General features: G+C 43.9%; 1 protein-coding gene across 2 annotated transcripts; it reads right to left on the bottom strand.

The window, feature by feature from the left end:
• Positions 1 to 59: 59 nt before the first annotated feature.
• On the bottom strand, positions 60 to 24433 carry GCNA (germ cell nuclear acidic peptidase). 2 transcript variants are annotated; one of them, XM_082446030.1, is made up of 8 exons: positions 24002 to 24433; positions 16162 to 16646; positions 10115 to 13284; positions 8885 to 8960; positions 4365 to 4509; positions 3030 to 3168; positions 1832 to 2036; positions 60 to 1522 (listed from the first exon to the last, which is right to left on the bottom strand). In XM_082446030.1, exons 3-8 carry the CDS (start codon positions 10521 to 10523, stop codon positions 1273 to 1275), a joined length of 1224 nt encoding a protein of 407 aa, XP_082302156.1. In that variant the 5' UTR covers positions 10524 to 13284; positions 16162 to 16646; positions 24002 to 24433; the 3' UTR covers positions 60 to 1272. The 2 variants fall into 2 exon arrangements, with proteins under 2 accessions (XP_082302156.1, XP_082302155.1); XM_082446029.1 differs by lacking the exon at positions 24002 to 24433 and having other exon boundaries at positions 16162 to 16198; positions 16600 to 16688.
• Positions 24434 to 24900: the final 467 nt, after the last annotated feature.

The following is a 24900-nucleotide window of genomic DNA, read 5'->3' as shown; positions in this document are numbered from 1 at the left end:
AAGGCAGATGACAGAATAACACATCCTGCCGATAAAAAAGTATCAGTGATGCTAGACTAGTAAAGATGTTTGTGGCAGGCTGAATAACAAGTCCCCAAATGTCCACACTCTAATCCCTAGGACTTGTGAATATGTTAATATGTTACCTCACGTGGCAAAAGGGAATTGAGGTTGCTAATCAGCTGACTTTAAAATAAGATTTTCCTGGATTATCTGGGTGAGCCCAGTGTTATCACAAGGGTCCTTCAAAGTGAAAGAGGGAGGCAGAAGGGGAGAGGGTCAGAGAAAGAGATGTCACTGGCTTTGAAGATGGAGGAAGGGGGCCACAAACCAAGGAATGCAAGCAGCCCCTAGAAGCTGGAAAGAGAAGGAAATTGATTCCCCCGCCCAGGGCCTCCAGAGAGGAATGTGGCCCTGCCCACTCCTTGATTTTAGACTTATGAGGTCTGCACCAGACTTCTGACCTCCCGAGCTGTAAGATAATACATCTGTGTTGTTTTAAGTCACAAACTCGTGGTAATCTGCTTTGGCAGACTGTTTTGGCAGAAATAGAAAACAAATACAACGTTGATTCCAGTCTACATCCCAGACAGCTCCCAAAAGTGGGGAGGTTGTTGAAGTGCTTATGCGCAGTCACAAAAATCCAAAAGAAACCCTAAACGGAGGCTGTTCTTCCAGACACATCCTGGAGAGCTTGAGAGGTCCGGGGTCTTAGACAAAGACCCAAGGGTTTGTTCTGCTCTGGACATGGGTTGTCAATGAACAGACTTTGCTAACAAGTGAACTGCAGAAAACATTTATTTATTTTTATTTTATGAACAGTTACATTGTTCAGGTGGCTTCATACAATGTCAAGAGCAACTAAGTTCATGAAACATGTCTGTATTTCACTTCCAGATAGGTGTAACAGGTTACATCTGACAGCAGCCCTGGTTTTGAAGTACTGTCTTTAAAACTTGTTCTCTTGTCAGCATGCCTCTCATTCTCTCAACGTGCCACTCTCCAGAACTCATTTCTCTTTCGCATTTTGTTCTACATGTTAAAACTACAGCATCTAAGTAAGACCCAAGGTAGATCCAAAGTGCTTTTGGGTATCAGCACAAAATGGTTAGCAACAGAACCCTTAGTGAAGAACAAACATCATTAACAGCAGGAAGCTTTTAAAGAAGGATTTAAATTCTAATATTCATAACTTCACAGCATCAAAGATATCTTTCTAAAACTCCTCACCAATAGATGACTCGCCTCACACAAATACATTCTCAGATAACCTCAATGACCCTGGCTTTGTTTTTTGGCATTAAAATCCTTGCTGAGCTTTCTCATCACATCCCCATGACTTATCCCTGCCATCCCCTTCCTGACTATTCTGTAATTCTCCTGCACATACTTGGCAAATGGTCTCACATGGGGCTCAATGGGGGTTCCATCTTTCCGAGTTAATGGCAGAATGACCAGAGGGCCCTTGCACTTGGCACAGATGAAGCGGTCGGTGTTCAATGATCTGGTGTAGCGGCCGACCCTAAGGAGGAAAGAGACACCACACAGCAAACAAATCAGTCACTGTACCTCCGCACCTTCTTGGAGCTGCTGCCCCTGAGCCCACAGCCAGACTTCTTTTGTGGGATCTCAGCAAGCGGGGCACCAGGCAGTGGCCGTGGTCAGGTTGGCTCAAAGCAGAAGAGAATGGAGAAAGAAGACATGGAAAGGAGTAGAGAAGTTTTACTCCTCAAGTCAGATAGCCCTGTACTTCCTGATAAAATCACTGAAGAGCCACGTGGAGGCCATAGTAAAAACGTAATTGGAAAAAGTCTGAGGAGAAGGGTCTTACCTGAATTTGCACTTAGTACACTCATAATGAATCCTGTAGTTAATCTTGTAGTTATGGCAACGGGTGACCTTGGGCAGCTCTGGGTGCACCATATTCGATTTTTGGGCATAATACTTCCATCCGACACCATGAGAATCACGGATGCCATCGAGCAGCCAGGAGGCTGCGTGGCATATCTCATGGATCAAAGTATCCCGGAGTCGGTCTTCGAAGAGGAATGAAAAGAAATCATGAGGCTTAAACCGATTACCTTCCAGGCTGTTACCCAACCACCCCTAGACTCTCCACCCCACCAGACACATAAGCATATGTGGGCAGGCAGGAGTGTTATCGCCCCAGGATTCTGAAGGTGAAATTTCTACCGAATTCAACCCGATTTTATTAATGGCAGAGAGCAAGTGTTTCTGGAAAAGCTCCAATGTGCTCTTTTTGTGAGACACTGCTAGAAATACATCCAGCCGAGATCCGGTCGCCACCCTCCAGGAGCATAAAGTGGGGTTTGGTCAGGAGAAGCTCCGTGGAGAAGCTGGGATCTGAGCTGGGCCCTTAACAATTGACTGGATTGGCAAAATTATCAAGGTCTTTCTAGGTGTGGTAGAGAAGGTGAGCCAAGGTTGGGGTCAGGAAAGCGTGTGGTCCATTTTTGAAAGCCAGCGTGAAGAAAGCTTGGTTGGAGCACAGGTGGAGTAGTGAGAGACAAGACTGGCCACATGGAGGGGGGCAAAGTACGATGGCCTCGACAGCCACACTCGAGGCATTGGCAAGCCCAAGGTTTCCTAGCAAGAAACTGCATGGAGCAGGGAGAAAAGTGAGGTGATGAGGGTCCATAGCTGGGCAGAGGCAAAGACAGAGAAGGAATGATGGTAATAGGAGAGTCATTATGAACATCCTGTGATTGGCTAGATACAGGGGACCTTGAACCTCAGTTACTGGGAGGATGGAGATGCTGCTGCTGGCAGTGGGGAGCTGCAGAGAGAAAGTTAGGCCCGGTAGAAATATGGATGAACTGGATTCTCGGTGGCGGTGAGACATCCAATGATAATGTCCTCTAAGCAACACACAGTAGGCCTGACCACCCAGGAGTGACAGGGAAAACTGTGACACAGGCGGCCAGAGAACACCAGCACCCAAGAGTGACCTCCCAGGTGCCGTATCGGATGTAAATGCGGCAGGGGAGCTGCCCAGCTCCTGCCATCACCTGCAGAATCACAGACTTTCTGAGAAATCTGAATCTTAGCATAACGCTCCCTCTTCGGGTGTCGAGTCTCGCCAGTGGTGCATAAACCAGCAGTTCTCAGCATCTTTTTACTCCAGCAGATGTCAATTTTCTCCGGCAGCTGACAACAAAAAGCAAACAAGAGCGAATCAGAAAGCGGTTCTAAGCAGACCAGAAAATATCAACTCAAGAGTTTTGCAAATCTAACATTCTGGGGAGAATAAAACCTAAGCTCAAGCCCACGTAAAGACAAGACTGTTGCAAGCACGTGAATGCAGGACCTGTGCTCCCCTGTATGGAGACAAAACTCAGGGGCAGCCAAGGAGAGAAGGACACTTCTGCTGGGCTAGGAGATGGAGCCCGTGCATGAGAGCCATGAGGCAAAACTAAAACTGCAACTCAGAACACTTAAGGTTCCACTCATCAGTTATCTGATGTAACACCACTGTCATCAGGAAGGGCACCAAAGGCTGGGAACCTTTAGAAAGATCTAAGAACTTTCCCTGCAGGAAGTTTTGTCACCAGAGACAATAAAGTCTGGAAAACCTAATGACCGCAGGTCTCTCTGCCTCCAGATTCTCTCCGACCCAGTCCACACCACAGGCTACTGACAGAACGATTTCTTTCAGCAGGTACTCCACATTACATCACATCCATGGGCAGCAGTGCCTACTGATTTCAATTTAAGTTCTTCCAACCCGACTCCCAAGGCCCTCCATTAACCAGCCCTACGCTAGTTAACATGTACTGCTCACTATGTCATAGGCCCTGTTCTAGGCACTTCAGGGGCATTCACTTACCCAGGCCTAACGGTAATTCTGTGAAGTAGTAGGTGGTAGGGACTAGGGTACTAGGACTGCCCCCATTTTACAGATGAGCAAACAGGGGCTCAGTAACTTGCCCAAGGTCCCATAGCTCTTTCCCAGTATCCTTCAACACGAACCCGCTCTTCCAGATAGTCAAGCCTCAACACTTGCCCTCTTTCCCACCACTGTTGTTCTCTCCCCTTACCATCCTTCAAGACCCAGAAGAAGTCTCACTCCCTCCAGGCAATCCTATTTCCCGACCGCTCAGGCTCTCAGTGATTTCTCCCTCTGCTGATCACCTGTGGTAGTAATAGTCTGGACCATATACTATAACCCACAAAACATTCTCCGTGTCTTTCACGTATGTATGTCTCAAGGGCAGGAAATATACAGTAGTATGTATGTCTCAAGGGCAGGAAATATACAGTTAGTACATCTGCACACCTCCCAGCTCCCAAGAGAGCTGGGCATACAGCAGGTGCTCAGTAAGTGCTTATTTCATCGAGTCTACCTTTTTATCAAAGACAGAGCTGTTACACAAAGCGTAGATTTTCTGAACCAGTTCATCCTTATTTTGCTTGAAATTCTTTCCAGAATACTGCTTTGAGTTCTCAATGCCACGCAAGAAACATCCAGGTATTTTGCACTCAGAATTCCTGCAAAGGTAAATTCAACTGAGTTTTGTAGAGGGAAAGAAATCAGTAGAAGAAATGCATACATACAGGTCATGTCAAGAGAGACTTAGAGAAGACCTGCTGGTCTCTCTTCCTTCCAGCTCCTGCTACAGGGGCATCTCTTATAAGGTTCCATTCATAGCCTTTTTCTCGTCACTCCCCGCACATTGTCAGAGATGTGAAGCCCATGGTTCCAACCTCAACAGGGGTGATCCCACATCTGGATCTGCAGTCTCCATCTCTCTCCTAAGATCTGCGTTTACAACTGCCCAGTGCAAATTTCCAACTTACTAACCGGAGTATGTCTCCAGCTAAATGTGTTTAATTGTTCAACTTCTGTTATAACAGGCTGAAAACCTCAGAGACTTTTTAAATTCATTTTTCTCCCTCACCCCATATTCAACTAGGCACAAAGACAGACAGACCACTGTCTCCTTCGCATCATCTCTTCCAGCCAGCCCCTCCTTTCCACCCTGTCACCACTCTAGGTCAAGTTCCTGTCCTCCCCTCTGTGCCTTGCTACTACAGCATCCCGCTGTGTTCCTCACCTCCAGGCTCTTTTTCTTCTAATCCAACCACACACACACACATCTCCAGATTAATTTTCCTAGGCCATGTTCCAATGATGTCCCTCCCTGGCTTTTCACTGACTGTCTGGCCTAACATTCAAGGCCCAGGTCAACCTGGTTCCAACCTCTGTTTCCAGCTATCATTTCCACTCTGGCCAAACTGGGCAACTTAAATGTTCCCTGGACATGAACCGATTTGTCCATGGCCTAGAATGGCCACACCTCCACCTCTACTGAGACCCACTCTCTGTGGAGCACTTCATCATTTGCTAAGAACTTCCTTTTGCATCATCATATTTAATCCTCACGACCACCCTCCAAAGAAGCTACTACTATTCTTACCATCTCCACTTTGCACATGACGAAACTTAAGTTCAGAGGTTAAATGACTTACCCAAATTTCACAGACACTGAATCTTTTGACCTAAACCTCATGGTCTTTCCATTAGACCACTATTGCTGCCCCATCTTTCAAGGCCTAATTCAAATGCACAAAGAATAGTGCTGAGCCCATAAAAAACTCACTCGTGTAATATCTATTTATTTGAACTGAAACATTTTTATCTTGGCTGGAACAATTCACGAGTCCAAAGAGATGAGCCCACAGAGCTGAAAAGATGACAAACCAGTAGCAAACAGAGGGAAGTGTTTCTGACCTAACAGAACCCCTGAGACCGAGATTTTGCCAAGACACTCATTAACCCTTAAGTCACAAAATAAAACCCTATAAGAGTTGCCCGGGGTGGAGACAGAGGGAAAGTACCAGAGAAGATATAGGCAGCTAAAATAAGGGACTTCTGCCCCACAGTCTGATATGGGTGACTAATATTTCTGCCTCCAATTATTTAGTCCTGAAAGCAAATTTGCATCAGAAAAGGTGGCAGATAAAAACCTAAACCATCTGCAGACCTCAGCAGAGAGCATGATCTCTGCGTGTGTCTGTGCTCACATCAAGCAGCCTGTGGCTTAGCAAGCCTTCACTTCAGTGGCAATGCTGCTTTACTGCAGACTGAGTATCTCCACATCAGAGGAACCAACAAGACCCCAGACGCATGCATCAGACACCATGACCAGCAAGCAGCCTGCACAGGAACAATGCTGAGCACAACAGGAAGCCTACAGACTGAAACAGGAAGCAGCAAGGCAAAAGAGAAGAGTCCAAACAGGCCAGCCTCCTGATATGAGGCAGAGGACAATGACACAAAGGAGCAGCTTCTTCCTTCATTTGTCACACTCTTTAGCAAAGCAACCTGGGACCTACCCAAGACACATGTCCCTTAGAGGCAAAGCAGCTTAAATATGGATCTAGGAATCCAGAGAACAAGCTTTGCTGCAAGGGGACCCATCTAGGACATGACACGCCAAACCAAAGAGAAATGCAGAAACAGAGAGCTTCTCTGCTCAAGTCCAAGTTTCTCTGTTGCCCCTACGCCTGACACATCATTCTTCTTCTCCCCTTAAGATGCAATTATTGGAGTTCCCTGGTGGCACAGTGGTTAAGAATCCGCCTGCCAATGCAGGGGACACTGGTTCAAGCCCAGGTCCGGGAAGATCCCACAGGCCGCGGAGCAACTAAGCCCGTGCGCCACAACTACTGAGCCTGCGCTCTAGAGTCCGCGAGTCACAACTACTGAAGCCCGTGCGCCTAGAGCCCGTGCTTCACAGAAAGAGAAGCCACCGCAGTGAGAAGCCCGCGCACTGCAACAAAGAGTAGCCCCCGCCCGCCGCAACTAGAGGAAGCCTGTGCGCAGCAACGAAGACCCGACACAGCCAAAAATAAATAAATAAATAAATTTCTTAAAAGGAAAACACCATATGTTTAAAAAAAGGATGCATTTATTGCCCCAAAATACAGGTTAAAAAAAGAAACGTAGTCCTTCAAATACATCCCTTCTTTTGTAAGATAATTCAGATGTAAGTATAAATTACTCCTGAATGCAAAGAAAAACAAAGAAAAGTATGCTCACTATATCATATTTTTAAGAGAAAAAGTGAGAAGTTTCTGGAATCTAAGTGAGAAAATACAATTTTTTTTTTTTTTTGCTTCCTTTGAGCATTAACATGTCTTTGGTCTAAATGACCTGTTGTTTTCAGTATCAATATAATATCTAACATATAGCTTAATAAAGATAAAGAGACTATTTATTTCACCTGAACGTTTAAGCTTTAAAAATTTGCAAGAATTGGGGCTTCCCTGGTGGCGCAGTGGTTGAGAATCTGCCTGCTAATGCAGGGGACACGGGTTCGAGCCCTGGTCTGGGAAGATCCCACATGCCGCGGAGCAACTGGACCCGTGAGCCACAACTACTGAGCCTGCGCGTCTGGAGCCTGTGCTCCGCAACAAGAGAGGCCAGGACAGTGAGAGGCCCGCGCACCGCGATGAAGAGTGGACCCCGCTAGCCACAACTAGACAAAGCCCTCGCACAGAAACGAAGACCCAACACAGCCATAAATAAAATAAATAAATAAATAAATTTAAAAAAAATGTGCAAGAATAGAGCTGCAATGAACATTTTGGTACATGACTCTTTTTGAATTATAGTTTTCTCTGGGTATATGCCCAGTAGTGGGATTGCTAGGTCGTATGGTAGTTCTATTTTTAGTTTTTTAAGGAGCCTCCATACTGTTCTCCATAGTGGCTGTATCAGTTTACATTCCCACCAACAGTGCAAGAGTGTTCCCTTTTCTCAACACCCTCTCCAGCATTTATTGTTTCTAGATTTTGTGATGATGGCCATTCTGACCGGTGTGAGATGATATCTCATTGTAGTTTTTTTTTTTTTTTCATTGTAGTTTTGATTTGCATTTCTCTAATGATTAATGATGTTGAGCATTCTTTCATGTGTTTGTTGGCAATCTGTATATGTTCTTTGAAGAAATGTCTATTTAGGTCTTCTGCCCATTTTTGGATTGGGTTGTGTTTTTGTTATTGAGCTGCATGAGCTGCTTGTAAGTTTTGGAGATTAATCCTTTGTCAGTTGCTTCATTTGCAAATACAGGTAGTAAGACTAAGGGTTCATATAAAATAGATAACCAACAAGGACCTACTGTAGAGCATAGGAAACTATACTCAATATTATGTAATAACCTATAATGGAAAAGACTCTGAAAAAGAGTATCTCTATCTATATATATACATACTGACTCGCTGTGCTGTAGTCCTGCGACTTACATGATATTGTAAATCAACTATACTTCAATTTAAAAAAATTTTCTTTAAAAGAATAAGGGTTAAAAAAATAAGGGTTCATCCAGAACACTAGAAAACCCTGGAAGACAATCTTGACTGCCTCCCCCCAATTCCAATGGATGGGAACGCATCTGTTCTGCCTTCTCACCATTCCCACTGCCTTTGCCTTTAGTTCAGTGCAAACTGGTGGCCATGAGGCTGTATCTAGCCTGAAAAAAAGGATCTTTAGCTACACATCATTGTTTAATCTGAGTGGAAGGACAAAGGAAACCTCAGAGGCCAGAGCTCCTGTCGCGGGGGAGGGCAAAAGGGCTCCAGTCTGCCCGGAATTGCTGAGATCTGTGCAGAGCGCCCACGCCCGGCTCTGTTGGGGGAGGGGGAGGGGGGGCACCGAGGCTCCTCCCCACTCCCTTCCTCCTCTCCTCCTCCTGCCGCTTCTGCCCTCCCCATTCAGGGAGGTAAAACTTGTGCCGCCCCCCCGCCCCAGCAGACTTCTTCATCCCCTTGAAAACCCCCACACGTGCCCAGTGGACAGCTTTGCACGTGACAACTGTGCAGTCAACTCCTGTGCCGTTGACCGTGAGCAGTACATACATACCCAGGCTCGCATTGTTCAAATTTTGCTGCGCTGGGATTCTTCTTTGAAGTCCCATGCTCCTTTTCTCTTTTAACAACTGAAAAGGGAGTAGTTCATTTGTACCCTGAAAACTGGTACCAACCAGCAACTCACAGAAAGGTAATCTCAGGAGGAGCCCTCACAGCCAAGCCCAGAGCAGCACATATACACTCAACGCTTCTCTCGGAAGTGGGCACCCTCCTCCGTTAGTCCGCATGCAAGATTTCACCCACGCGAGTAAGCAGAGTAAGCAGGATAGGATTCTGTCCTAGGCGCTGAGGACTATTATGAGGCTACATGAATATGCCTTTGGAGGTTAGACTGTGGGGGCGACTGAGGCACGTGCAGTACCAGGAATGGTGTGGCATAGCTCACGCACTCACTCTGAGGAAAATGGCCCCCATCCCAGGCGGCACCTTCATCCAATGTGCAAGCCAAATCTTTCCCCTTTTGTCTAGCACCCATACTGCCGGTTGCTCTAGCCAGAAATTCACGTATCAGGAGTGAGTGCCCTTCATTCATTTATCTAAAAAACTTATTAAACGTCTAGTACGTGCCAAGTACCAGGCTAGACTCCGGGAGAGAGTAAAGGATGAGTGAGAGCCCTCCCATCAAGAGGCTCACCATCAGAATTTCCCTGGCAGTCCAGTGGTTAAGACTCTGTGCTTCCACTGCAGGGGGCACGGGTTCAATTCCTGGTTAGGGAACTAAGATCCCGCATGCCATGTGATGTGGCCAAGACAAAAAAAAAAAGGCTCACTATCTACTGGGAGGCCAGATTCAGAAACATACTTAACACAGTTGTGTAAGTGCTTTACTAGTGACAGGGTCTAGGAACTTTGGGAACCTGGGAGGGAGGAGCACCTCGGACTTATGGCTTCCTACAGCAAGTGGCAATTGGGGTGGATCCTAAGAAAAATGGGATATCCTCAGGACAAAAAATTGCAGGGAAAAAGCACTGCCAATGGATGGAACGGCAGATACTAAGACACTGGAGCATGAGGACGACACAGGTGTTCCTCACCCTTCCCCAGAAAGAGCCTTCTCACTGGGATGGCTGCCTCCCTCGGCCACTAGGAAGCTGCTGACACATAGCGGAGGGTTAGTAGACAGGACAAGCAGACTCGACAAGACAGACGTATCCGGGGGAAAGGGCACCCACTTGTGGCGCTAGCCTTCGTGGGACAGGCATACTTGGTTTGATTGGCTTACCAGGTGTCACAGGTATGTTTTTGGTTTTATTTTTCCTTTTCCTTGGTTGTGCCACCACAAGTACAGGCTCTTCATCACTTGACAACTTTCCCTTTGAAATCTCTAGCTCAGCCTTAGGATCGTCATTTGGTGGCTGGCAGACATTTTCCCCAAGATCCTGCTTACCAACATCATGAGATGATTTGTTTTGGGAGATAACAAACTCATCCCTCTTTGTCTCATTTGAGGGAGTTTGGTCCTCATCACACGAATCATCTTCTATTAGCACAGGGCCCTCCAAGTCATTACGATCATCATCATCATCATCATCACTGATAAGTATTGGAGAGTCCTGGGGCGGCTGCTCATCGGTATCAGACACTTCCACAATCTCATCTGAAATCCAAGAGACACAATGACGTATAAACATACTCCCTCTACACCCCACACCCCCAACTCAAGTTCAGATTATTGAGCACAAATTAAACAAGTCAGGAACTGTGATGTAATGAATTCTAGGTAAGAATCAGTTATTTAGACGATTTTCCCTCTATTACTTTTTTATTTTACTGAGAACAGTGACAGATAAAATAGCAATCCAAACCCAGAGGCAATTTTCAAATCACATTCTCTGTAGGTGCTCAGGGGTTCCCACAGGTCCGAAACGTGTATATTTTCACTGGGCCAGAGCAAAATAAGAGAAATTAGAATAATAAAGTGGGTTTGTTTTTTTTTTCCCCTATCAAGCTAGCTTTCTATAATTTAAAGGACTGTCCTTTATTTTGAGATTATGTCCTGACTAAACTTTTGGTGCTCTTTACCTTATGAAATTATGGTGACAGATGGTAGATGGAGTTTATTTCCATCATTAGACAAATTAAAAATTGCCAACTCTATGTTAGTCACCAAAATTTCTTGTTTTAACTAGTCCATAAGTCCGAAGCTCTCAAAACCACTGATGTGAGAGTGAGGAGTTAAGTTCTGATGCCAGCACTGAGAGGCCTTGGGAACACTGAGACTGTCCCTGCCCTCACTGAGGATCCATCCCTTCATCTGGATATAAGGGGCAACGTGTCTAAGACTCAAGCTCTCTGCAGTCTGCTCAGAGTTCAACTTCTAGGTATCTATGATTCTGGATGTAAAAAATATAAACCACAGCATGAGCAAGTTGTGAAAATATCTTTATGGTGCAAAAACTCTGTATCCTAAAATTGCAGATTTGGGATAATATATTTTGAGTCTCATCTATGATTTAAATTAATTATCAAAAAATTTCAGATATGCAATAAGGAAAGAGAAAGCAGTGGGTGTTCCTATGGTAAAAAGTCATCCTTCCTAGAAGAGTTAAAGATTTCCCACCTGCAGCTGAAATTCTAAGCAGTAGGGACACAAATGAACTCATTTACCAAACAGAGACAGACTCACAGACCTGGAAAACAAACTTCTGTTTACCAAAGGGGAAAGGTGTTGGGGGGAGGGATAAATTAGGAGTTTGGGATTAACATATACACACTACTATATATAAAATAGATAAACAACAAGAACCTACTGTATAGCACAGGGAACTATATTCAATATCTTGTAATAAACTCTAATGGAAAAGAATAGAAAAAAGGAATATATATATATATATGTGCGTGTGTGTATAACCGAATCGCTTTGCTGTGAAACTAACACACCTGAAACTAACACAATATTGTAAATCAACTCTACTTCAATAAAATATAAATAAATAAAAAGTAGGGACACACTGCTTACAATCTATAAAAAATGACTCTGTACATTGACAAAGGTTACAAGTGAGGTTGGAAGTATGTGTTTAAGCTCCTTGGGCCTTTTTTTTCTGTAAAACTGCCTAAATTCATTACCATAGCAAAAGAAATGGCATGTGGAGAAGAGTAAAGAAACATACAAAGACAGTCCTGTTGAAGCATTCTTCATCCCACTACTGGGATGGATGCTACCAGTCAGAGCAGTCTTAGTTGAAAGTTCATCCTCAAAAGACAATGGATCTTCTGATTCAAAGAGTTAGCAACTGGTGGCCTATGGTGATAAATTGGCCTCTGGCTTTGTCACTCAGGCCCCTACTCTAAAGCTACCTCCCTCGGGGCTCCCTCTGCATTACAGTAGCTTGTCACGTTACACCCCCTACTCTGCACCTGGACCTCTGTCCTGCTCAGGCAATCCACTCAGAGCTAGAGAGGAGGGAAAAAGGAAATGAGAGGGGACAGGTGGTGAAACAGTAGGAAATGCGGGTTCCAAGCCACCTCTCCTTTCCCTTCTCTGATATCAATGGTATATCTGAGGTAGTTATCAAAGAAGTATCCAGTATTTTTAAGGGTGCCAGTACTTTAAGTAGGTGCCTGTGTCTAATGCCCTACACCAGGTACTTAGCAAACGGAGATCAATAAAATACTATCCCAAAGGCTTAAGAAGCTCCTAGTCTTCCAAGTCTCACACCCACTGAGCGGGTTCTGAACCGCGAGTAAAACTCTGTGCCTCCCGAAAGGTGATGAGGGCCTCTGAATCCAAAGAGGCATGGACCTGCTATGGGAAACAGGCTCTAAGAAAAACAGGACTCTCTAGAAAATATAAAGGGGGTAGCAAAAGGCAAAGACAAACAGCTAGACAGAGAAAACAAGCATTCCTCTGAGAAGTCACTGTCAGCTGGCCCGTAAGCCTCACACACGAGTCTCCATCAGGCTGGAAAGAATGAGCCCCTGTCTCTTACTCCTCCTTCCTCCTCTCTGTCATCCCCACACACAGAGAAAGAGGAAAAGAGCGGAAGGCGGAGGAGCAGGGCAACCTTCACGCTAATCAGGCTGAGTTCCTGACTTCCCTCTGCTCCCGTGATGTAACGCTGGGTAGCTAAGAACTCTACTGAGGGCGATGCCTGGGGTCTAAGGCAGCAAGAACAGTTGCTGCTATGTTAGGAAATTGACCAGGCGGTGCGGGGAACCCAGCCATATCCACGTCCAGCACATAGGACGAAAAAACAGTGGCACTCGCTACGAAATGATTCAGAATAGAACATTTGCTGACTTTCATCCTGAGATGACTGTGCATGGTGAGGCTGCACCTTCTCTAAGTTAGTAGTATACTTGCCTTTATCGATATGTATTTCAGCTATCTTAGCTCTCTTTTGCTTACAGACGTATCCATCATCAGAGTCTGAGTCGATCACCATGTAGCTGAGTGATGAGACAGGGAAAAACAAAAGAGAAGCATGAATGCAACATTCTTCTTTTCATGGCATTTTCTACCTTTGCTCCAATGAGCATAATCACTTTGAAATGACTTGTTGGTTTCCCACAGTAACTCTGTTCCCCTTCTCTGCAACTACTCAATTGTTATTCCTGATTTTCCATCTTTCCTATCTTCGTACCAAACCTTTCCATCTGTCTCAATCCTTTCAAAAGGAGGAATGTGTCAAGTACGGAGAGAGTGAAGTGGGCTGTCAGACGGTATGTGTTCAAATAGTTTTGGCGCAGGGGGAAATTGATTAAGGAGAGGTCTAGTTAATTGCCGTTTCTCTTTATCCACGTTGAGATCCCCCTGCCACAGATACAGAGAGGCAGCCTCAGCAGGGAGATTTCTCCTGGGCGCCACTCTTTGCAGCCCGAAGCCAGCACCGCCCTCTCTAATTGACGGACTGCTCTGGCAGGAGTCCAACTCAGCAGTATCCCTGTGCCACCCAGGATGCTGGTGGTGAGCACGCCTCTGGGACCATCGTTCTCAGCTGGCCCAGGTATTTGGGTCAGAGGTTCCAGAAGGCTGAAATTCTCCACCTTTCTGTATTTCCCAAACAGTGTACGATAAGTGTGATATACCTTTACGATGAGACAGAAAACTACTTAAAACACTGTTAGAGGACTTGTCTGCACCCGTTACAGGCACAAATCCATTCATCCATTTCCACCATATTCACCACTTTTAAGCTGCCAAGTTGATGGGCCTTTGCTCTCCTGTTAACCATTCATTCCATCCTTAAAATTCTCTCTTTTCTTGATTTCTGGGATACTGTTTGGTTTTGGTTCTCTTCTCACCTTTTTTGCCCACTCCTTCTCACTCAATTCTCTTCCTCACTCATTCCCAGGCTTAATCCACACCCCTTTCATGCCAATCCAATTAATTCCTAAGGATTGGGTAAACATTATCCATCCGCCAGCCCAACATTGCTTCTGACTTCTCGCTCCACAGTGCCAGCTTCCTACCTGGATATCCTGTGGGGAGGGCCGGTTTTTAGTCAGTCTCCACAGGTACAGCCTCACCAACTGTTTTATTGATGGTGTCTATTCGAACCAGTCAGGCAGCCATCCTGACTAATCCCTGTCTGTATCTATTGGCTGTAAATGTTTTGAATATCAGCCCTGCCTAATAGGCCCCTCAATTTCAGCATACCCAAAACTGAACTCATCACCTTCCTCCCCAAACCCACCCTTCCTACAATATCCCATATATAGAAGCCTCCTGGGACTGGACCAAGATCTGTGGGCACTCCTGGGAGACCCGTTGAAATGGATTTTCTTTACATATTTGTTCAACATCTACCTAGTGGAGGCAGGAAGAAACCAATTTTTCTACTTAAAATTTGGATACTTTTAAATTTATTATCAAACAAGGGCTCTATAATGTATAATATTGTAAACCAGAATATTTCTAAGGATCCATGCCATACCATTTAAAATGTAAGGGGCAGTGATGGAAATTCTGCATCTTTGACTGTGGTGATGGTTACACTACCATATACGTTTGTCAAAACTCATCAAACTGTATACCCAAAAAGGGTTAATTTTCCTGTATGTTAAGTCATTCCTCAATAAACCTAACTGTAAAAGTATAAATAATAAAACTGATAGTTTCTAATAGATAGCTTTATACAATGCATTATTCAGTTCTAGAATTTCAGCTAACTGCAACTGCAGACTTTAAATCACTTTCACACATTGGTGTCAAGCTTGGTGGCTTGCATGCTGCAAAAATAATCAACAGAGATAAATCAGAACTAGCTAGAAAAACATTTTCCCACTTGACAGCACTATTTCGCCTTGGGTGGGTGGGTGGGGGACAGGAATGATCAATTCATATTTCTACAGGAATTCAAGGAGTTGATGTGGAAACCACAGTTATTTCAGTTTTATTCCAGGAATTTTTTTTTTCTTAGCACTTCCTATAGTTTGGCACCTGGGCAACACCCCTTCATCTAGCAGAGGGCTCCTAAATAGGAAAAGTAGTAGACAATGCTGACAGTTAGGTTAGGGCCAGATCACATAGGACTTTAACTACTGGGCTTACCAGTTTGATTTCCCTATGATAAGCAACTTGAATAGACAATTAATATGATCAAAGCAGTGTCTCAGGAGATTAATCTGGAAGTGGGATACAGACTGGATCAGAGGAGGAAGAAATCAGGGTTAGGAGCCCACTTAAAAAACTCTTGTACGGGGGCTTCCCTGGTGGCGCAGTGGTTAAGAATCCACCTGCCGATGCAAGGGACATGGGTTCGAGCCCTGGTCCAGGAAGATCCCACATGCTGCGGAGCAACTAAGCCCGTGCGCCACAACTACCGAGCCTGCGCTCTAGAGCCTGTGAGCCACAACTGTTGAAGCCCGCGCAGCTAGAGCCCGTGCTCCGCAACAAGAGAAGCCACCGCCACGAGAAGCTTGCGCACCGCAACAAAGCGTAGCCTGCACTCGCTGCAACTAGAGAAAGCCCGCGCACAGCAACGAAGACCCAACGCAGCCAAAAATAAATAAATAAAATAAATAAATTTATTTAAAAAAAAAAAAGCTCCACACAGATACAAGAGTAAAAACTGATAAAGGCCTTAGTAGTGGAGACTGGAAGTTAAGGGATGGTTCAGAGAGACATTTTGAAGAAGAAACTGACCAATTAAATAATGGGCCAAGGATAAGAAATCTAATATTTTGAACCCAGTTGTGAGACCAAACACCCATTATGACCCTGAACATAGGATTCACAGAGAAAATGTGATGTTTATTCTTAAGTCATCTTACCAGGAACATCATTCCTTAAAAACGTCAAATTTCATTAATTCTCCTACCCACCTGATGTTCCCTTTCTGCACGTTCAGTCCAGACACAACTGAAACAGAGAAAGAAAGAGGGCATCAGAAAGCATCTGAAGCATGATCAAATCTGGTTACCCATGTCTTTAACTCCCTAAAACCAAAGTCCATAAATTAGAGCTGGTCAAAATTTATGGTGGACTCTTACATCTCCCATGAGAGAGAAGAAATAAAAGTAAGGAGACCTTGAATGAAAAAAGTAAAGGAAGCAAATTGGAAAAGAAGCACAAAGAACTTCCTCTGCTCCTCACAGTAGGGAAATAAACTTTGCTTTGCCAATCTAGAACGAGACCTAGAGGAGACAAACCTAGGACAGCTTACACCAAATGTCCCAAATCACATTTTAGTCATCTCTACGGAGACATGGCTAAATTATGCTTTAAATTGTAAATTACTGCTTTGAGGGGACTCTACTTACAGTAATCAAGTTCTTCATCACTGCTTGAGTCCACAGTAAGAATGGAACTGAAAAATAAAATACATTCTGTTTTAAAGGAAGGCTACTAACGTCATAAGCAACCAAATGTCAAAAATCTCAAATGAAAAGAACCATCAATCAGAGTTTCTGAAATGCAAAAAGGTTTTAAGGCTTATGAAATGAAGATCACAATAGGGGAGGAGAAGAAAAATTAGAAGGCACAAGCTGCTCAGTCCGTACTGCACAAGAATGTTAGTTGAGTATCATTAGCTATCAGTGAGAAGCCTGTTTTCTGCCAAGTGGTATATTTCTATTTAAAGATATGAAAGTGAATTCTGAGAAAGGGACCACAGGGGAAAGGACTTGAGGATGCAGAGTTTACAGTTAAAAATCAAAAGGGCAAAAGAGCAAGGGGGACACCTTTTGGGGCTTTGCTGCTTGAAGAGGGTCTACTGATCGGGACTGCTACCTGAGTAAATGGACAAATGCTGAAGTCCGTTTCTTGGGGAGCAAACAGAGTGTGATTTCAAAGCTGCAACTGCTCCCTGCAGTGAACCTTGGTGTTGGGTCGCTTGCTTCTCTGCCTCGCAATTTGCCAGAGGCCCTAGTACTCATCCTACCCCCACCGGCAGCAGCCTAGTTGGCCTGTTGTTGTAGCTTGGCAGTATGGTCGGCCCTCCGTATCCACGGGTTCCACATTTGCTCATTCAATCAACGTCAGATGGAAAACATTCAGGAAAAAAAAAAATCGGCAAGTTCCAAAAAGCAAAACTTAAATTTGCTGCACGCTGGCAACTATTTACAGAGCATTTCCATTGTATTAGGTATTATAAGTCATCTAGAGATGACTTAAAGTATACAGGAGGATGTACATAGGTTATATGCAATTACTACACCATTTCATATAAGAGACTTGAGCATCCAGGATTTTGGTATCTGAGAGGGGTCCTGGAACCAATCTCCCACGGATACTGAGGGAAAACTGTACTATCTGAGGTGACACCAAAACACATTGCAGCTGGGGATCCTTTTTTTTTTTTTTAATTTATTTTTTTAGTTTTTGGCTGCGTTGGGCCTTCGTCGCTGCACGCGGGCTTCGTCTAGTTGCGGCGAGTGGGGGCTACTCTTCGTTGTGGTGTGCGGCCTTCTCATTGCGGTGGCTTCTCTTGTTGAGGAGCATGGGCTCTAGGCACATGGGCTTCAGTAGTTGTGGCACGTGGGCTCAGTAGTTGTGGCTCACGGGCTTAGTTGCTCCGCGGCATGTGGGATCTGCCCGGATCAGGGATCGAACCCGTGTCCCCTGCATTGGCAGGCAGATTCTTAACCACTGCGCCACCAGGGAAGCCCGCAGCTGGGGATCCTTTAGCTCACCAGGTAGCAGCTGACTGAACACTGTCAGCTATCTTGACTGGACTCAAGATCCAGCTCAGAAAAGTCATACTGCGATAAGCATCACTTCCATGCTGGAGCCAGGCTCCAGCTGTAGGACCTACCCATAGGTAATCTTATCATGAATTACTGTGACAATAGAGCTAACAGAGGAAACCAAAGTGCTGAAGAAAGCCTTATAATAGCTATAAGGCTTTACATATATTTATATGGTTTTATACACATAAGGTTTTACATAACATTTATAAGGTTTTACACACATAAGGTTTTACATAACATTTATAAGGTTTTACATATAAAAAGTTAGCCTTACCCACTTCTTGTGGACTTTTATTTTGGCCTTGAGGTTGATTACTGGATTGCTTATATACCTTTTATATACATTCTTTCAAGACACATGCTGGCTCACCCCCTTGATTAAGTTTCCTATTCATTTATTGATCACTGTACACTGGACTTATTCAGTAGTAGGCTTCAAGTCCCTTTCTTTTTTTTTAATCAAGAAAGAAAACTCGGGCTTCCCTGGTGGCGCAGTGGTTGAGAATCCGCCTGCCAATGCAGGGGACACGGGTTCGAGCCCTGGTCTGGGAAGATCCCACATGCCGCGGAGCAACTAGATCCGTGAGCCACAATTACTGAGCCTGCACATCTGGAGCCTGTGCTCCGTAACAAGAGAGGCCGCAATAGTGAGAGGCCCGCGCACCGCGATGAAGAGTGGCCCCCAATTGCTGCAACTAGAGAAAGCCCTCGCACAGAAACGAAGACCCAACACAGCCAAAAATAAATAAATAAGTAAATAAATTTAAGAAAAAAAAAAAAGATCGCATCATTTAAAAAATAAAAAAAAAAAAAGAAAGAAAACTCTTGGTTTCCTAGGTATGGGTCAAAACGTGACCTTGGTTATTTGAAACCTATTATCAATATATCGCACACACTTTTTTTTTTTTTTAGAGGTCAGGCAAAAGGAATCAGGGATTGGAAACATGACACAAAAAGTTACACAACAGAGAGTCCCACTCTAATCCCGAAAGAGAAAATATCGAATTCCAGCCTGGCTAGTAACCAACAGGAAAAGTGAAAAGGTCCGAGGACAGCACTAAGGAAGAAATAGGAGGTCAAAAAGAAGGCAGATTTTAGACACCCTTCTCAAGTAAAATTTACGACCAGGAATACAAGTCCCTAGACAGTGTTTCAAGACTCATGTCACTGATTTTTTTTTTAATTTTTTATAAAATAAATTTATTTATTTATTTATTTGTTTTTGGCTGCGTTGGGTCTTCGTTGCTTAACCAGAACTCTATCATGAAAGGACTAAGAAATCATATTAGGGGACTTCCCTGGTGGCACAGTGGTTAAGAATCCGCCTGCCAATGCAGGGGACACGGGTTTGAGCCCTGGTCTGGGAAGATCCCACATGCCACGGAGCAACTAAGCCCGTGCGCCACAACTACTGAGCCTGCGCTCTAGAGTCCGCGAGCCACAACTACTGAGCCCGCGCACTACAACTACTGAAGCCCACGCACCTAGAGCCCATGCTCTGCAACAAGAGAAGCCACGGCAATGAGAAGCCCGCGCACCGCAACTAAGAGTAGCCCCTGCTCACTGCAACTAGAGAAAGCCCACACGCAGCAACAAAGACCCAACATAGTCATAAATTAATTAATTAATTAATTTTAAAAGAATGTAACATGGCCAACACAGATTTTTTCATTTTTTTCCTTTCATCCTGTTCCTTTACAGTCTTACCCATCTCAGTCAATGGCACCACCATCCAACCAGAAATGCAAATCAAAAATTTAGGAGTCATCCTTGATTTTGCTCTCTCTCAACTCTCATGTCCAATCCAAGAGCAAGACCTTTTGGCTCTACTTCTAGAGTGTATTTCATCTAACCTGATACATTATTATATGTACCTCTAAGAAAGGAAAAAACACTACTAAATGATGACATGCTATCAAACATACGATGCATCCCAATCTCAGAAATGTTAAAATGTGGGTAGTCTCTGAACTGATAATATATCCTACATTCATCCAAATCTCTCCAACTTCACTATCACCACTCTACTCTAAACCACCATCACTTCTCACCTAGATTTCTGTAAATGCAACTCTTAGGCCTCAGCTGTAAAAGAACCATTTATCTCATAGGGCTATTGTGAAAATTAAACAAGATCCTACAGGATCATGTACTTCTCCCCCATCATGGCATTTATCACACTATACTGTCATTGCCTGTTTACATGCTTCTATCTCCCATTCCAGACAGTAAGCTAGGCAAGGATTTGGAAGTGTATCTGTTTCATACTGTTCAGTACAAAGCCAGTACTTAATAAATATTTGTTGAATAAATGAATGAATCTCAAAAAGTGGTTCCCAGGACCCCTTTCATTATTTTCCACCCTCCCACCCACACCCCCATAGAACCTTGTTTTTGTTTTTTGGTTTTCTTTTAATTTTTATTTATTTATTTATTTATTTATGGCCATGTTGGGTCTTCGTTTCTGTGCGAGGGCTTTCTCTAGTTGCAGCAAGCGGGGGCCACTCTTCATCGCGGTGCACGGGCCTCTCACTATCGTGGCCTCTCTTGTTGCGGAGCACAGGCTCCAGACGCGCAGGCTCAGTAATTGTGGCTCACGGGCCCAGCTGCTCCGTGGCATGTGGGATCTTCCCAGACCAGGGCTCGAACCCGTGTCCCCTGCATTGGCAGGCGGATTCTCAACCACTGCGCCACCAGGGAAGCCCAGAACCTTGTTTTTAAAGGATTTTTTTGCCCATTAGATCTCACTAAGTAATATTTTTCTCCACTTAAAAATTTAATTACACATATATGCCCATCTATGTGACAGTCTGAGGTACAGAGTCAGCCCAAAGTAAAAACAAACAAACAACTAACAATATTGTCTGCATTAATGAAAATACAGTGCCCGGATCCTGAGACATAATGGTCCTGACTTGCAACAAGGGCGGGTGGAGAGACTGGCAGTTTGTTGTCCAACCTCAAGAGCAATCTCCAAGCAGAAGTCCAGCATCTGGGCTTTGCATCTGTAGCTTCAGGAATTCAGGTTTCTCAATTCTTCATCAAATGTTAGAGGAGTGACTCCTATTAACCAAGTTTGCAAGGGGCTGACTTATAACGCAGAATATACCTGCTTACTTCTCAGGAGAACTAATGCCAACCAAATGCCCTGGGCACTCCCTATTTGGGGCAAGTGACTGAGGGTCATTGAGAGAGCTCGGACTTTACCTTGTGCATTTTTGATCACATACACATTACTTTGATCCTTTAGTTGAATGCTGCAAATAGCATCTTTGTGCATTTAATTACTTTCATAAATTGGATTTTCCTAGGATTGATTTCCAGAAGTCAAATTACTCAGTCAAAAGTATGACCAATTTTATAGCTCTTGGTACATTTCCCTAATTGTTTCCAAAGCGTTGTACTAGTTTACAGTGTCAGGAATATTACTATAATAGGACTAAATATTTTAAATGTGCTAATTTAAGAGGTAAATCATTCTTAAATTAGCATTTCTTTTTATTACTTCTTAAGATGTATGTTTTCCAAATGTTTGCTGCATTCTTTTGCTAATCTTCCCCACTTTACTGACTATCATGAAATAATGTTTACCAGACAGTTTTGTGACTGATTAAAACACACTGAAAAGAGGAGTAAGGAAGAGGAACACTTTGTCCCTGTTCTTCCAACAGTCCCACTCCCCAGCGATAAACAATGTTTCGTATTTATTCTTTTAGAAAGTTCTTACGCATAAAGCACATACCAGCACAAGTCAAGTGCACAAAGCTTTTCTTCTTATAAATGGTATTATGCTATATGGATTGGTCTACAGGTTGCAGTTTTAGACTTTATATACCTTAGTATTTCCCCTATCAGCACATATAGCTCTTATCACTTTGTTCTGGATGAACCGTAATTTATTCAAATACACCCTTCGGGCATTTAAACTCCTTCCAAATTTGTGCTATTACAAACAATGTTGCAATGAACATCCTCGTATGCATTTCTCTGTGCGCTAGTAATTAATCATACATCCTTCATCCACAGAACTGAACAAAGACCAAAACAACCTGTGTATGTCTGTATATGATCTAATGAGCATGAGTTACAGGGAGAAGGGACAAGGGGGAAAGGAAGGAGAAGGGGAAAAGGAGTCAAGAGAAAATAAGAGTGAACTACAAAAAGAACATGTATGATGCAACCACATTTTTGCACTTATGTATATGTGAGTATATGTATACAGAAATTAAATAAAATTGTCCTAAAAATGAAAGAAAAAGTCCTAGTAGTGAAATTACTGGGCCAAAGGACATGGGCATTTAAAATTTTGACATTGCCAGATTGCCCTCCAAAAAAGGTTGCACCAATTTATAGTCCCACCATGACTGTATGAAATTTCCCTACAAATTTGCCAACACTGGGTATTATCAAAATTTTTTTTTAATCTTTGCCAATCTGATATATGAAAAATGGTATCTCACTCATTTAAAATTCTTTCATTTCTTTAAATAAAATTAAAAGTTGAATAAATTTTAATGTCTATAGGCCATTTGTATTTTTTTCCCTGAGAACTACCTTCTAAAACTTTTGCTCATTTTCTGCTTGTTCACCTTTTTTAATTGTTGCTTTTATTTAGTTAGTTTTTGGCTACACCACGTGGCTTGCAGGATCTCAGTTCCCCGATCAGGGATTGAACCCCAGCCGTGGCAGTGAAAGCCCGGAATCCTAACCGCTAGGCCACCTGGGAACTCCCTAATTGTTGCTTTTAAAAGTTCTTTGTAGATTAAGGAAGATAGCCTTTTATCATAAGTAATAAAAATATTTTTCCAGTTTGTTGTCATTTTTATGCTTTTGTTAGATATCAAATTTAGAAAGACCTTCTCCACTCCAAAATTACTGGAAATGAAATCCAGCTATATTTTCTAGCATTTTTAATGGTTTCATTTTTTAATTTTTTTAATTTTTTTAATTTTTTTAATAAATTTATTTATTTTATTTATTTTTCGCTGTGTTGAGTCTTCATTGCTGTGCGCGGGCTTTCTCTGTTGCAGCGAGCAGGGGCTACTCTTCATTGCGGTGTGCGGGCTTCTCATTGCAGTGGCTTCTCTTGTTACGGAGCACAGGCTCTAGAGCGCAGGCTTAGTAGTTGTGGCTCACGGGCTTAGTTGCTCCGTGGCATGTGGGATCTTCCCGGACCAGGGCTCAAACCCATGTCCCCTGCATTGGCAGGCGGATTCTCAACCACTGCGCCACCAGGGAAGCCCCATTTTTTTATTTTTAAATATTTTATCCAAGTGTAATTTATTTTGGTATAAGGAGTGATGAGGTAAGAATCCAATTCTTATTGTTTCCCGAATGGTCAACCAATTATCTTCAAATTATTTTTCAATGAATCTATCTTTTCCCCACTGATTTGAAATGTCATTTTTTTCATCATGAACTAAAGTTTCATATGTATTTGGGTCTATTTCCAGACTCTCTATTCTATGGTCTCTACTTTCTCCCATACCAGACACTTGTCTGTATGCTTATCTTACCTGTGAAGGAGGAAAACAGAGCAGTGTTCTGGGAGAATGAAGACTTGGAGGAGATGAGGCAACTATCTTAAAATGCCTATCCCAGAGAAGAAAAATACTTCACCTGTGTACCTCAAGAGGGCAGCACTGCGAACACTGGGAGTAACAAAAGGACAGATTTGAAATTCATCAGAATGAAGAACTTTCTAGAAATTACACATATTCAACACTGCATTGTGTTGCTTCATGAAGTTGTACACTCCTGACCACTAAAAGAGCTGTTATACAGAGGATTCATGCATTGGATAGAAGCTGGACTCCCATGATTCTAAGCTCTCTTTTCACAATTCTCATTTTATGACTAACCAAATTATACACTCTGTAGACTCTAAGTGACATAAACATACACTTTTTGAGAAAGTCGTTTTGCCAACAGAGTAAGACTAAACTAAGAGAAAATAGAATTTTTCAAATCTCACCAATCATCATCCTGGATCTTCCAATGCACATCCTCTGCTTCAGACATGTCCACGTCTGTAGTCAGGACAAGGATATACGTTTGAAAGGAAACCAGAACCAGTTAGATGTTTCTACATTCTGCATTTACCTTTGAGCAGCTTCTTCACCCTAACTTAAAGCCAAAACTTTGCTCTATGAAATGAGAAGTATTTAAATTTGTTTATTGCCGATCTTTCTCCGACCTTGCCCCACCAAGGTTCTTCGTTGATCCGTTAGAAAGCCCAAATCCCATAGCGGCCCCTGATGTTAAGCCGCCTCAACCGCCATGTGTTACAGAGATGTGCGGGGAGGACAATCGTTCATTTATCAGACCCCAGATCAATTTTCTCCCCATTGTAAGGCTTTAGCATGTACTACTCCGTCCCCGACCCAATGCTCTTCTGACCCCAAATGTATTCCCACCCCCCCCTACATCGCCACCGGCCCTCCCCTCTCCCCACATCTTCATTCCCCCTATTTCCGCCTCATGCCCCAAGGAAGTCTTCCATCAGGCTTTCACACGCTCCCCCCCCACCCCGCCACCCCCGTACCCTCCACCACCTCCCTACTCCTGCTCGTAGCCAGTCTTACACAGACCAGGCCACACCCCGACACACACCTCAATCCAACTCACACTCTCCCCATCCCCCTACTCACACGGGGAATCACGTCACCGTCCCCCCACGCCTCCACCTTCTGCCCCAGCGGGGCCTCAAACCCTCCGCTTACCATCACACTCCGCACTCCGCCTCCCCGCCTCCCCCGCCTCCCCCACACACCCCCCCGCCAGCTTTGCACCAATCAAGCCTAGACCCCTCTTCCCTCTTGCACATCAGACCTCAACACCTCCACTCACCCCCCACACACACACCCCTCCATC

Source organism: Balaenoptera physalus (genome assembly GCF_965194825.1).
Source record: "Balaenoptera physalus genome assembly, chromosome: X".
Lineage (NCBI taxonomy): Eukaryota > Metazoa > Chordata > Mammalia > Artiodactyla > Balaenopteridae > Balaenoptera > Balaenoptera physalus.
This window is presented reverse-complemented; position numbering and strand designations above follow the sequence as displayed.